This window comes from Lytechinus pictus, chromosome 7 (genome assembly GCF_037042905.1).
Source record: "Lytechinus pictus isolate F3 Inbred chromosome 7, Lp3.0, whole genome shotgun sequence".
NCBI classification, from domain to species: Eukaryota; Metazoa; Echinodermata; class Echinoidea; order Temnopleuroida; family Toxopneustidae; genus Lytechinus; species Lytechinus pictus.
The window spans coordinates 6015336-6028915 of record NC_087251.1 but is presented as its reverse complement, the minus strand read 5'-3'; the positions used below and the strand labels follow the sequence as shown (position 1 = coordinate 6028915).

The window sequence follows — 13580 nt, the reverse complement described above, 5'->3', positions numbered from 1 at the left end:
GTACTGACCTCTTATTTGTTTTTAGTATTTTGTACTGCGTAAAAGTAAAATTTGTCTTCCTAACATTGCATCTATGTGCATGGATTTTTATTTGTACCCAATACACATGCATTTTCAGCCTTTGAGTACTATGAAGCTGGTTGCAAGGTTGCCAATCTGCTGACGCTTGATTTGATATTCATCATTGTGTTAGCCAAAGACATACAGTGCTAGAATCCACCAATGCATCAGTAAAAAAAGTGTATCCTTTCAATTTTCTTTAATTGAGTGCAAATGTTTGATTCACATGAACAGGTGAAAAGACCAATAACATCAGGTGATGTGACAGTATTGGGTCCAAACAACATGGCACCTAGCCGACCAATTCAGGGACTTGAAGAACCGTCAAAATCAGCAAGGAAGAAGGCTAAAAGGAAATCTCTTAGAACAGAGGTAATTGTATGAAGTAATATAAATATGTCATGGATCGCACCTGTTGAAGCGTAGTTCAAGCCTGAAAAGAATTTTGTTAAAGGCTTTGTGAAAATTATTAGTTTCAGAGCAGAATTTGCTCTTATCAAATTTAAGACTGTCATATAATATAAAATTTTAAACTTTCAATCTACCAAGTAGGTCTCTGGAAAGAAGATTACAAAGCAGGATTTTTCAATATTGCTTTAATTCATTGGTCCATAATGTAACGTTAATGTTGCATTCTTATTGGCGCATCCATATTTGTTCTGTTTGTTGCCATTGTAATTATATCTTGGGGCGAAATAAGGAAGGAATGGTAGTTCAGTTTTGCACCGACATTCTTTTTGTCTGTAAAATTAAAAATCCTTTTTTTTGGCTGTAGTGGTGCTTTTGTTGCAAAACAAAATGGGGGGGGGGGGGGGTGAGTGGCTTGCACCGTGTTGTAATATTGTATTCAATGTGTTGTGATACCCAATGACATCAAATTTTTAGGCAAGGTAATTGATGATAGATTTTCCATTAGCAAAGGTATCCTCCGTTCAGATACATATCTGTGATTGTATATATGTACAACATGACAGCCGTGTAACAAATGGAGGTAGACTAAACCCAAGAACCATCTCCACCTGTCCTAGCCTTCACCACGCTATTGACAGACTAAGTAGAGTTCTACATCATGGCATGTCTATATTGCAAGAGCCATTTCACGTGCACTTCAATGATCGGGCGGCAATGACTATTTCGGGTTAGGTTTGGCTTTGGAAACAATTCTTCGTCATTTTTTTTTCCTTTTCATTATTGATTCATTCAATGATTTACAGGCTTATTTACATATTAACTTTAATATAGAGAGATTTTAAAATTGATAATAATATCACTTTGTTTTGGGTGTATTGAAAGGCCAAGTACAGCAATTATTTGGTTTGCCATTTTCCAGGACATCTATTTGCTAAAAGTTGTTGAATTCTATAGAGGAATTTCTGAAATGCAGTATATTTGTCCCATTTCTCTTTTTATGCAGCTAAGTATGGAAGACAGATTGAATGCCCTTAGTATTGCTCAAGCTAGACCAGACATTGATAAAAGTCAACCTCCACGTGCTGATGTCATGGTTACATTACTATCACAAGGACTTCAGAGTCAGGACAGGGAACTACTAGATGTAAGATGAAAACATTTCTTGACTTTTAACCTGTTGCAAGGAAATACCTCTCATTATGAAGATGTATCTATCTTTTTTTATCTGAGAGTAAGGGTTGAAATGATAGTAAATAGTATATTTGAAGCACCATGTTGATTTCTTGAAGATTAGGTTTAACCCTTAATAAACAGGGGGGGGCGGTTAATTTGACCCCTCGTCCCTCGACAAATTTTGTCACAACGGCGTTGCATGAAACTTTTTGACCATGCCGCTCGCTGACTTTTTACTTCCAAGTCTTGCGCATCTTTTGAGACCTAATTTGCGACGCCCGGGTATACGGATCTGAAATTGCGCAACATTTTATAAGTGCATGTCAGACTCAAAATTGCTCAAAAAACATGATTCCGAGTACAAAGTCGATGAAAATTGTGTTATTCAACAAAAAATCATAAATGTATGATTATTTTTACTTTTGTTGGTTCAAATGGATTTATTTTATGCTATTTGTGATCGCAAAAGGGTCCCCAACAAAGTTCATTGGAAAAGACAATAAAAAACCAAGGAATACATAAGAATTTAAAAACATTAACCCTCAATCTCCCGGGGTATTTTGATTCTTGTCATTCCCGGGGGGGGGGCCATTATGGCCCCCCCTTAAGATCTCAGCCGTGGATTGCGCGATCACAACGAAAATTTGCATGATGGTAGAGAATGACGTAATCTACGCAGTTGCATTGGTATATTTCACTGAATTCATATATTTTTATTTTATATGAATTAATTATGCTAATTTATTCATGAAATCATACTTTTTGCTCTGATTCACTAAATAAAGCTCCTAGAATGCTATTTATTGGTGAAAATATTCTTTATAGCATTCCTAACAATTGTGAATGAAAAAAATTCTGGTACAAAGACCGATTTCTTATGTATTTTATTGTTTTTTAAATTTCTTATGTATTTCTTTGTTTTTTTCCTTTTTGTTTTTTATTGTTTTTTCGATGGAAATAGTTCCAGACTTAATTCTGATCATAAACAAGGCAAAATTAATTAAGTTTAATCATTAAAAGTAGAAATAATGATACATTTATGAATTTTGGCCAAATACACAATTTGCATTGGATTTGTACATGAAATCACGTTTATGAGCAATTTTGGGTCTGACATGCACTTACATAATGTTGCGTAATGTCGTAACCACGTACCCGGGCGTCACAAATTTGGTCTCAAAATTTGCGCGAGACTTGAAAGTAAAAAGTCAGTGAGCGGCGAGGTCAAAAAAATGTGCGCAGCAGATATATCGCGAAAATTGTCGAGGGGGGGGGGCCATAATGGCCCCCCCCCCGGGAGAATTAGGGTTAAAATACATAAGAAATTAATTATATTTTTGCAATTTTTTTCGATGTTTGTTAGAAATGTAAAAAGTGATACTCTCACCGAAAATTAGCATTCTACTAGCTATATAAATTGAATTAAAGGCAAAAACATACACAAAAAACAAATTTAGGGCAAATTTCATATGCTTATTTGCATAATTAATAAAAAAACAAAAACAATTTTTTTCAAATTTTGGTGGCGAATGCGCAATCAGCAGCCGAGATCTGAGGGGGGGGGGCAAATTGACCCCCCCCCCCCTCCCTGTATATCCTGGGCCCCGTCTTACAAAGAGCTATGATTGATCCGTTCAATCGCTATGAGCGATCCGATCAATCGCTACGATCGATCTGATCAATCGCTACGATCGATCCGATCAATCGCTACGATCGATCCGATCAATCGCAACTATGGACGGCCAGCAACATCAACATCTATTATACATGTTTGTTCAAAAGATTTTCTAACTATGATGTATATTAATGCATTCATTGTTTTCTTGAAAATTCACTGTGCTGCTCTTTGTTTACAAAGGACATTGTGCAAATTTTCTATTGAAAAAATTGTGACACTGTTATGATTGATTGGATCAATCGTAACTCTTATGTAAGACAGGGCCCTGGTCTGTAAGAGCCCAGGTAGAATAGGGTTAATATTCATTTGAATAATACAAATTATATTTGATAAACTAGTTAATTCATTATTGGCATAAATTGATTAAAACACTATACTCATGTATCCATGAAGGGATCCATACAACTGATTATCTAATATTCTACTTCTGTTTCTTTTTAGTGAAATAATTCAAATTAATTTCACCTATTTTTTATTATTTTGTGAGGCAGAAATTTACAATGTTCTATGGCAATAATGGTCGATCTTACATTGTAACCCAATAATATGAATAACCCTTTTGGCCTTAATTTTGTAGCGATTCATTCAATATGTTGACAGTGTGAAACCCTTTGAGTTTTTCAGATAAGGTTTTTTTGAAAGATGAGCATTATTGTGGGAAAAAATATCCTCCATTCAGATACATATCTGTGATTGTATATATGTACAACATGACAGCCGTGTAACAAACGGAGGTAGACTAAACCCAAGAACCATCTCCACCTGTCCTAGCCTTCACCACGCTATTGACAGACTAAGTAGAGTTCTACATCATGGCATTTCATAGGGCACTTCAACTTTTGAGAATGAAATAGGAATTACCATTTGGCAACATGCGAGGATGTAGTCCCCTTTGTGACTCACAAAATTTGTTTAAATGTTTGTTACTCTTTTACCATGTGCTTTATATTATTGCCTATATTTTTCCATGTTCTTGATCATGATGATAGATTTTCAGCATTTCTCATACAAGTTTGTTTCTCCCATTTCTTTTCTGTAGCGAGTACTGAAGCAGGACAGAGCTAAAGTAGTTGCCAACACGATAAAGAGACTACCAGTACCTCTCATTGTACCCCTTGTTCAAGAGCTAGCCAGAAGAATGAACACTGCTCCGCAAAGGTATAGCATCATACGTCATACCAAGCCAATTTATCAAATTGTGTTGCAGAAAAGGTTTCATAAGATTAATAACATTGAGCATAAAATGTTAAGTTTTTGTTTTCAGTTTTAATTTTCATAGAAGAAAATTTTTGAAGTTAAAGGTGAATAGTTGAAGAAAACAGGCCTTGACATATTGAGGGACCTTCCTGAATATGAAAAGTGCATTTTTCACAAATTGTCATGGATTGAACAGTCTGTGATGTGAAGTAAATATGGATGAAATAAAGAGTTATACATGCCGAAAGGTTGAGCAACCAGCTGTGCTTTAAAACCTGATTTACCTGATTATGTAATGTAGCATATTCTTGTCAATTTTTACTTCAGCGGTTTGGTAATTGCCCACTGGACAAAAGAAGTTTTACGAGAGAGGGCGTCCTATCTCATGACCTGTCCTGAACTAATGCTGAGATTAAGTCATATTTATGAGACCATTAATACAAGAACAAGCAATGGTGGCAAACTTGGTAGGCTACATGGCAAATTGGACCTCATGTTGGCTCAGGTAAATTTAGCACTTTTATAAACGTTTATGCAGTGAGTTTAATTTAAACATTTATGGCATTAAACCTAGTTTGAGGAGGAGGATATTTTATATAGCTCAACATTTATTTGAACTTTGTGAGTACCAAATAAAAAAATTAGTGCAATGTAGAAGAATATATATTGTTAGTTTGAATATAACCAGTATGTTTCAAGTCAACATTATTTTCTTCATGATTGTGTACTTGACACCTTCATCATGATAACGCTGTACGGAATGTATTCTTGTAGTTAATTGTTAAACACGTATCTGTACTTCGAAAATTTGGAGCTATAGGTTATAGTTGCAATATGTTATAATATAGATTGACTCCCTATATTATCCAGAATTGAAAGATAAAACATTCCAATGGCGTTTGTAACCTGTAAACAAGCTCCTGAAAGTATTTTGTCTGAGAATGTGATTAATGACCTGTAGTTGAGTAGGTTTTGGTGTAAAATTCTTTGTCGATTTTTTCAGATATCATCACAAGACGACACTGCAGAGGCCAGCCATACAGATCAAGCACTGATGCTCTATGAAGATGGTGAGTAGTCTTATATTAGCAGTGAGATAATGTGAATTTTATTGTTTGTTGAAAACATTGTGATCACGTGTATGATGTCGTTTCTAAAAAAGTTATCTTGAGATGAAAATTTAACAGTGATGACAATAAAATAATGTTGATATGTTGTGTAATAATGATGAAATATGGGGTGATTGCAAAGATTCATAGATTTATTACATTACAATGTACAATTTGTCTCTAATTGCAATTTAAATATTGTTCTGAATTCTTCTCAGTAACTCATTCATCAAAGTGAAAGAATTATACTTTTGTGGTAGTCCAACTAATTTAGATTTGTGTGATATTCATGCTTGTTTGATTTTTTTCTATTACAGATAAATCTCTGCTTAAATGATGATGCATTTACCTTTTTTTCTTTTAAATAGAATCTTCAGATGAGTTAGACCTTATGGAGGATGGACTTGCTATCCACTCAGAATCAGAGGTTAGAATTTACTTTTAATCTGATCTATTCTCTAACAGTCCTCCAGTTTTTCAAATGACCATAAAATGTAATTATTGTTTATTTTCCGATTTAACTGTCTAAAAAGAACTTGGGAGATGCAACGTTCTTCTTTGTGAACAACAATAATGATTAAAGTGATTGGTTAACATTGGTTTGACTTTTAAAAAATCTGAGCTAGAAGGTCACACTTGTCACCTGTGTCTGTGATATGTTACAAAAATGAAGCCCAGAAAAAATTGCGTTCGAAAATAATTATTTAGTGCTTCAAAAATTGAAAAATGAAGTGACAGAAAACACCATCTTAATTTCATCCCATACACTTATGTGTACTATTTAGGCGTCTATAAGACGCCTATTTACAAAATTGGGGTTTGCCTTGTAGTTTTAGCTTTTCATTCTCAATAATGGTTGTTTTCAGGGTTTATTAGTTCTAATACATGCACTTGTACACATGTTTCATCTTGGTTTGAGAATTTTTTAAATCGGCTGCTCACAAAGTTAAACAATACCTTTAACAGAGTACTATTTTCATGAGCATTGTTCTGTGAAATAAATTTTATAATGAACTGACTTGATCTTGAAAAAGTTTAGTTTGTAAGTTGATACAGGTCAGAATATTTATAATAAGTTGTTTCTGCAAAGTCATAGGAGAGAACTTCAAGATGATTTGATGATTTACACACATTCTGTTGTTCTCTGTGTGTGATACTTTGCTATGCAGTGTTCCACATACATGCTTCATTGAAATCATCAAAATAAAAACTAGAAATAATTCATGTTTTAAACTCTGGAAAGTCAGGGAATTCTAAGAGTATTGAAATGGACAAAGCTTATGTATATTCTTCAGAGTTAAAGTTTGTGATTTAGATAGCTTTTTATTTCTTCATTTTTTTCAGGGTGAATGGGATGAGCTTTCAGAATCCTCAGAAATGGAAGTACAGCAAGACGATCAGGTAGATGATTCGGATAGTGAAGAGGATGAAGAGGAAGTTGATGACGATGACGAAACATGAAAGTGCCCTCTCTTGGATGGAGTGTAATTTTTTATTTGAACAAATATATTGAGAAAATATATATGACTACTCAATTCAAGAAAAGTCAAAGAGATTTGTTTTTATCTTTGCCAATCAATGCATTGTAACATACAGACAGTAGGAGTATTGCACCATACATGATTTTCATATATCAAGGCATTTGTAATCAGCATTGTTGCTTAATGGACTCACATGTAATTTGAATGGCTCACATACTATCAGTACTGGAATCTGTATCCCATGTAAAGGAAGGTTCATTCATACATGAAGTAATCCAACACTCTTTTTTTTAAGTGTAGAAAATAAAGCTTTATGCATAAATTGCTTTGCTTTTGCTGTATGAAAGAAAAAAAATATGTGAAACTGATTCAAAGAGAGGGAAATTCCTCTCTTTTGGTGATCATACTGAAACAATGCTGTCTAGTTCAGACTCTGTGTTAGTAATTCATGTTTGGTTGATAAATATGTCTGCTGAGATAGGGGCTTGACATAAAGCAGTGAAAAAGAAAATGAACACAATCTCAACAATGTTATTGATATCACAGAGTTCTTATATTGCAGGTTAATACTAATAATGATCTGTTATAGAGATAAGTTATTATTTTATCAGAATTTCATTTTTTTTTTTTTTTTGGGGGGGGGGGACAACTTACAGCATTAACATTTTAGAGCGACAATTTCAGTAAGTGCATCTGATATGTGTTATAAAAACCCCTTACCCTGACACACACACGCACATGCATGCGATAACACCTTCTTTTTCTATCGGAACTTGGATATTGTATATATTTCCAGAGGTTTATTACACAAAATATTTTTGTCTTCCTGTAGGTATTCTGCCAAATTTATGAATCTTTCAATTATGTTTTGCTATTTTTTTTTTTGGAAAGTTCATATGGGAAAGTATAAATGTTTCACCAATTCAATTTTCATTCTCTTATTTCTTTCACCTAAAAGTAAAATAATGTAAGGTTTACTTTTTATTACTATACAATGAACTTTTAATGTGAAATATTCCATAAATGCAGTTATCCAGTGTTGCCATCATCTCATGCATATTGATGTAGTTTGTTTCACAAAGCTCTTTGTAAGTTACAAATGACTGGTGGTGACCTTTTTGGTAAGTGATATACACCATATTTTCATAGGTGTTGATTTAGTTCATAAAAAAGGGTCACTAGTGGTTCGCAAAGTCGCTTGTAACTTACGAACAGCTTTATGAAACATCCACCAGGTTTCATATTAATTTCTTTGTTTTACCAGGATGTGAAGCATTCCCTTGCTCTTTCGTTTTCGATAAATAAAAGGCATGTATTATTGATGGTGATGATTAGCCACAAAATACTCAATGGTTTTGGTCAGTTTGCCCATTTGCCCATTCCAATGGTCATCATTTGGTACTACCACCTCCACAAGCATAATAGGAATATGAGGCCATTTCTCTTAACTACCAATGGGCAGTTAAAACAAAACCCCAACAAATCAACATTCTTTGACATACATATCTTACACTACCAAAAGAATGACATGATACTAGCTTGAAGTTGGAGGCAAAAATAATTTACAGAACATGACATTTTAATAAATACAACATGCTTCAAGGTAATCGAACCTCAATCCTTGGCCTGAATATTGTAGATAGAGTCATAGGTATTTATATACTTTGGATATCAAGTAAATTTGAAGAATGTACTTCAATAAGATTTTTTTTAAAAGTTATATGGTACAGTGTGAATTGAATTGTTTAACAGGAGTGAATGTAAGATCTATTATGTCCACAGTTGATTGAGCAGATCAATCAAAGGGGCGTAATTACATTACCTTGATACATGTTCTGTTTTGTAAAATGGTATGTTCTATTAAATGTTTTTCTCATCAAATATGTTACAATGCCCTCCCTCTTTCTTGACCTAAGTTGCCAAATGAAGCACATGGGGGTGGGTCATAATCTCTGCAGAAGTGTTAATGGTTATTAGAGATGTGATTTGTGAGATTGCTTGAATTTCATTTATACACTTGGATCTAATATAAACTGAAAAAAAGGAAAAGGAATATTTTGGAGAGAATATAATGCAATGAAATCGGAAAGTGTTAAAAGATAGAAAGGGAGAGAGAAGAAGCTCAGATTTCTAGTCAAAATATTTGTTTTCCTCATTAAATGGGTATGTTGATTTGATACATGTTTGATTTATACAGGTGCAACTTCGATATCAAGTAATTTTATACAAGTAACTTCAGCAATATTCATTTATACATTTCCACCAAAAAGAAAAATTGAAGGAAACAAATTCAGTTAGCTTGAATGTGCCAATATGAATAAAGTAAATTTACTTTCATTTTTGTGTTTGGACTAAAAGTTCAGGAGATGATTAGTCAAGTTGAGTATAGCACTAAATCTGCATATGTGAAGACTACGGGTTCGCGTTGCAAAAAAAGCCAATTACAAAGAGATATGCGTAAATAGTAAATGTACACATGTAACTGAAAAAAATATTTGATGCAAATTCTACAATGTTTTGAATGCTTTATAATTAGAGCAATTACATTTTGTCAGTAATTCCTAAATTGTAGTAAAAGGTGAAACATGGGTAACTTTGAGAAGTTGATTCTCATTTAAAATAGATAAATAACAATGGGTTTTGCATAATTCGATCTGAATACTGCTTGATATAGGTGATAATTTGAATTATGCAAACATAATGTAATCGCCTCTGAACATTATTTTGATATTATAGTCCATATTTACTTTACTTTGAAAATCTGGAAATCATGTTACAACTGAATGCACCCTTAACTGTGAAAAATGCCCAGAGATATGTTTACTTAAAGTATGGTTCATGACTTGTACTTGAATTTGATTCATACTATGCTGATAACGTATGCTATTAACAATGTGATGAGAGACTTTCCATTATGAATAAATTTTTGTATAAATTGCAAACAGTAATGTTCATGTTTCCTTTTGTTCCTTTCAGAAATATTTTCAGTTAAAATAGAATACGCATGCAATCTGTGTCATTTTATTCAGTCAAATATGGTTACACAAAACTTCTGCAAGGTTTTTTGTTGGGGTGTGAATGTGTACGAGTCTGTTGTAGCAACATTTTTTTGAATGCAGTAGTGATAATTTCTTTGGTAACATTGTAGTTTATTTCACTCTCATTCTAGACAGTTTTCTACTTTCTAATATAGGATCAAATATTCACAAATGTGTCTAATTATAGGACCAATATTCATTAGGAATTCTATTCAAAAGGACTACTATATATGTGGGTAATTATTCTTGATCCTGTTACCTATTTATTAATAGGACTGCTATTCACAATTAGCCAGATGAATAGGATTTTATTCGTTTTTAGTGGCAGTGGTCCCTATTCATAATACAACAGAAGTGTGTCACTGTTCTTTTGACTACATGACTGTTGTGTCTAAGAATAAATATGAATTTCTTTGGATTCATTATGAAGAATGGTCGTTATGAGCCAAAATAACTCTTTGACAAGCAGATGGCATAATTTACAGTCGTAACAAACTGTGTTTGAGAAATGTGCAAGTTCTATGAACTTTCTGGTTTGTGAGGCAGAAAACCAAGTTGGAACTTAACACTAATAAGACAGGAGGGGGTGCTGGGGCCACTGGGCTGGACCTAGTTCATGAAACTTTGACATAATAGTAATCAAGTATCACTGAACATCCTGTGCAAGTTTCAGGTCACATGATTAAGGTCAAAGGTCATTTATGGTCAATTAACTTTGGCCAAATTGGGGGTATTTGTTGAATTACCATCATAACTTTGAAAGTTTATTGGTCTAGTTCATAAAACTTGGACAGAAGAGTAATCAAGTATCACTGAACATCCTGTGCGAATTTCAGGTCACGTGACCAACGTTAAAGGTCAATGAACTTTGGCCATAATGGGGTATCTGTGGAATTACCGTCATAACTTTGAATGTTTATGGATCTGATTCATGAAACTTGGCCATAAGAGTAATCAAGTATCACTGAACATCTTGTGCGAGTTTCAGGTCACTTGACCAAGGTCAATGGTCAATGGACTTTGGCCATGTTGGGGGTAGTAGTTGAATAACCATCATAAGTCTTGTAAGTATATTGGTCTAGTTCATAAAACTTGGACATGAGAGTCATCACGTATGACTGAACATCTCATGCGAGTTTCAGGTCACACGACCAAAGTCAAAGGTCATTTAAGGTCATTGAACTTTGGCCATTTTAGAGGTAATTATTAGATTGCTGTCATAACTTTCAAAGTTTATACAATGTAGATATAGTGTATAGAATGTGGATATAGGGGTAATCAAGTATCACTGACAAGTTTTAGGTCACATGATCAAGGTCAAATGTCAATGAACGTATAGTATTGTATCATCATATGAATGGTGTTTTTTGTGAATAATTATTTTATAGTAGTTTTCAAAGTCAGCACTGCTGCTATATTGAATCGCGTGATGCAGGTGAGACAGCCAGAGGCATTCCACTTGTGTTAAAGAAGGAGGCTCATTTGTTCTGTATATGAATGATCCTTCAAAAAGCCACCCTGAAACCTTTTTTAAAAATCCCTTTTACAGCTGTTTCCATGCTCAACTTGGAGTCGGAAAATTGTTCCTTTCCTACTGTATTAAGTTTAAAAAAATCAATCGGGTCGTGAAATGGGAAGAATATATACAAAAATATAATGCATTTTAATGAATTAAGTGATAATTTATCATTCCTAAAATAAAGAAGTATTATGAAGCCAGATCTCATAGATTGGTTTAAAATTCTAGATTAGACTAGGGTTAAACTATAGAGATATATACTAACAAGCGGCGTAAGTATATATCTATTTATCTATTTGGCTGGTGCTCAATTTTACATTTCTCTTGTAATGTTTCTATTGCTGTCATGCGAAGCGCGAGCCGAAAATTTCGAGATTTAGACCTAAAAACGAGACACTCTATTCATGTTTTGTAAATAATGAAAAGGATGAGTAATATGGGATCTTCCTTACATTAATAATGCGAGCGCGAGCAGAAAATTTTTATATACGTTTTAAACTAATCGAAAAGGTAGGCCCTACCTGATATAAGGACTGTTTGCACTTAGCCATGAAGAAGTTAAATATTTCAACAATCAAATAATGCAAGCGCGAAGCGCTAGCTGAAAACTTCGAGATTTAGACCTAAAAAACGGGACACTCTATATATGATTTGTAAATCATGAAAAGGTGAGTAATAGGGGATCTTCCTACATTAATAATGCGAGCACAAAGCGCAAGCAGATGCACGCGTGTGTTTCAGATTTAATCCAAGAATCTAGGCATTCTAAATACATCTTTTATCATGAAAATCAAAGCGAGCGCGAAGCGCGAACATTAAATATTTGATATTCCGATCTATAAAAGGGTCAATTTCAGCTCTATATTTCAAGCACTTTGTAGGAAAATTGTGAGGTGGATATGGATTGCATATAATAAAGGGCTGATATTTTTCATCATTATTATTTTTTTTTAGTTTTGACATAGGACCGGGACATCCTCAGGACATGTCATCATATGAAAATGATGACTATTTTTCTATTCCTCTTGCTAAGCGCGAGATGAAACAAAAGGGACAATTTATTTGATATCTAATTTATTAATGCATAATGAGGGAGCGGAATTAATGCGAGTGCAAATCGCAAGCCAAATTTTTTGATAAACTGTCATGAAAAGGTGATTTTAAGTAGTTTGTTGTGTAATCAATACTGACACAAACATAACTCGCCAATCAAAATGCGAGCATGCAGCGCTAGCTGATACGTTTTGACAATCAGACCTGAAAAGGGATATTTTGAAAACTTTATGGAATACACGAAAATAATAAGTACCTGATAAATCAAAATTTGCGAGCGCGAGTAGAAAAAGTTAATATTCAGCCATAATACTGATTTTTTTACATAGCACTTTATAAAAATCAATTTGTAAATCACACAAAATAATGAAAGTTCGATTTCCGAGATAAAATATGTTTTGTATATTGACTTCCAAACTTGGTATTTAATCTCAATATTGAACAAGTTATGTAAATCACCTAACAGGCAATGTGAGCGCGAAGCGCGAGCGAAAATTTTATACAGTGACATGAAAGATTCTTTTTATTTTCCAAGTTTTCCCCTTATTTCAATATTTTTTATTCACTCGTCTTCCTCGTCTTCTTTTTTTCTCCACTCTTTTCCTTTTTTTTTCTTTCTTTCCTTTTTTCTTTTGTTTTGCTTCGCCAATAGGGGGGGGGGGGGGGCGGGCCCCTCGGGCCCCCTGGATCCGCCTATGTATATATATATATATATATATACATGAAAAACATCCAAAGGTGATATGAAAGATCAGTATAAATCTATATCGTTCATAATCACCAGGAACATATCATAAACATCACAATTACAAGAGCACAAATCTGAGGAGCTACACGTTGGCGCTTCACTCTAACATTATT

At 33.8% G+C, this 13580-nt stretch overlaps 1 protein-coding gene across 2 annotated transcripts in view; it reads left to right on the top strand.

Moving 5' to 3' along the window:
* Positions 1-10057, top strand: part of LOC135154689 (WD repeat-containing protein 43-like) — a 36940-nt gene extending 26883 nt beyond the window's left edge. For both annotated transcript variants that reach the window (XM_064101748.1, XM_064101747.1), the window contains exons 10-16: positions 295-432; positions 1475-1615; positions 4362-4480; positions 4847-5024; positions 5523-5589; positions 5997-6055; positions 6973-10057. In XM_064101748.1, coding sequence (XP_063957818.1) covers positions 295-432; positions 1475-1615; positions 4362-4480; positions 4847-5024; positions 5523-5589; positions 5997-6055; positions 6973-7089 — 819 coding nt within the window. In that variant the 3' untranslated portion in view covers positions 7090-10057. The remainder of the gene's footprint in view (positions 1-294; positions 433-1474; positions 1616-4361; positions 4481-4846; positions 5025-5522; positions 5590-5996; positions 6056-6972) is intronic.
* Positions 10058-13580: the final 3523 nt, after the last annotated feature.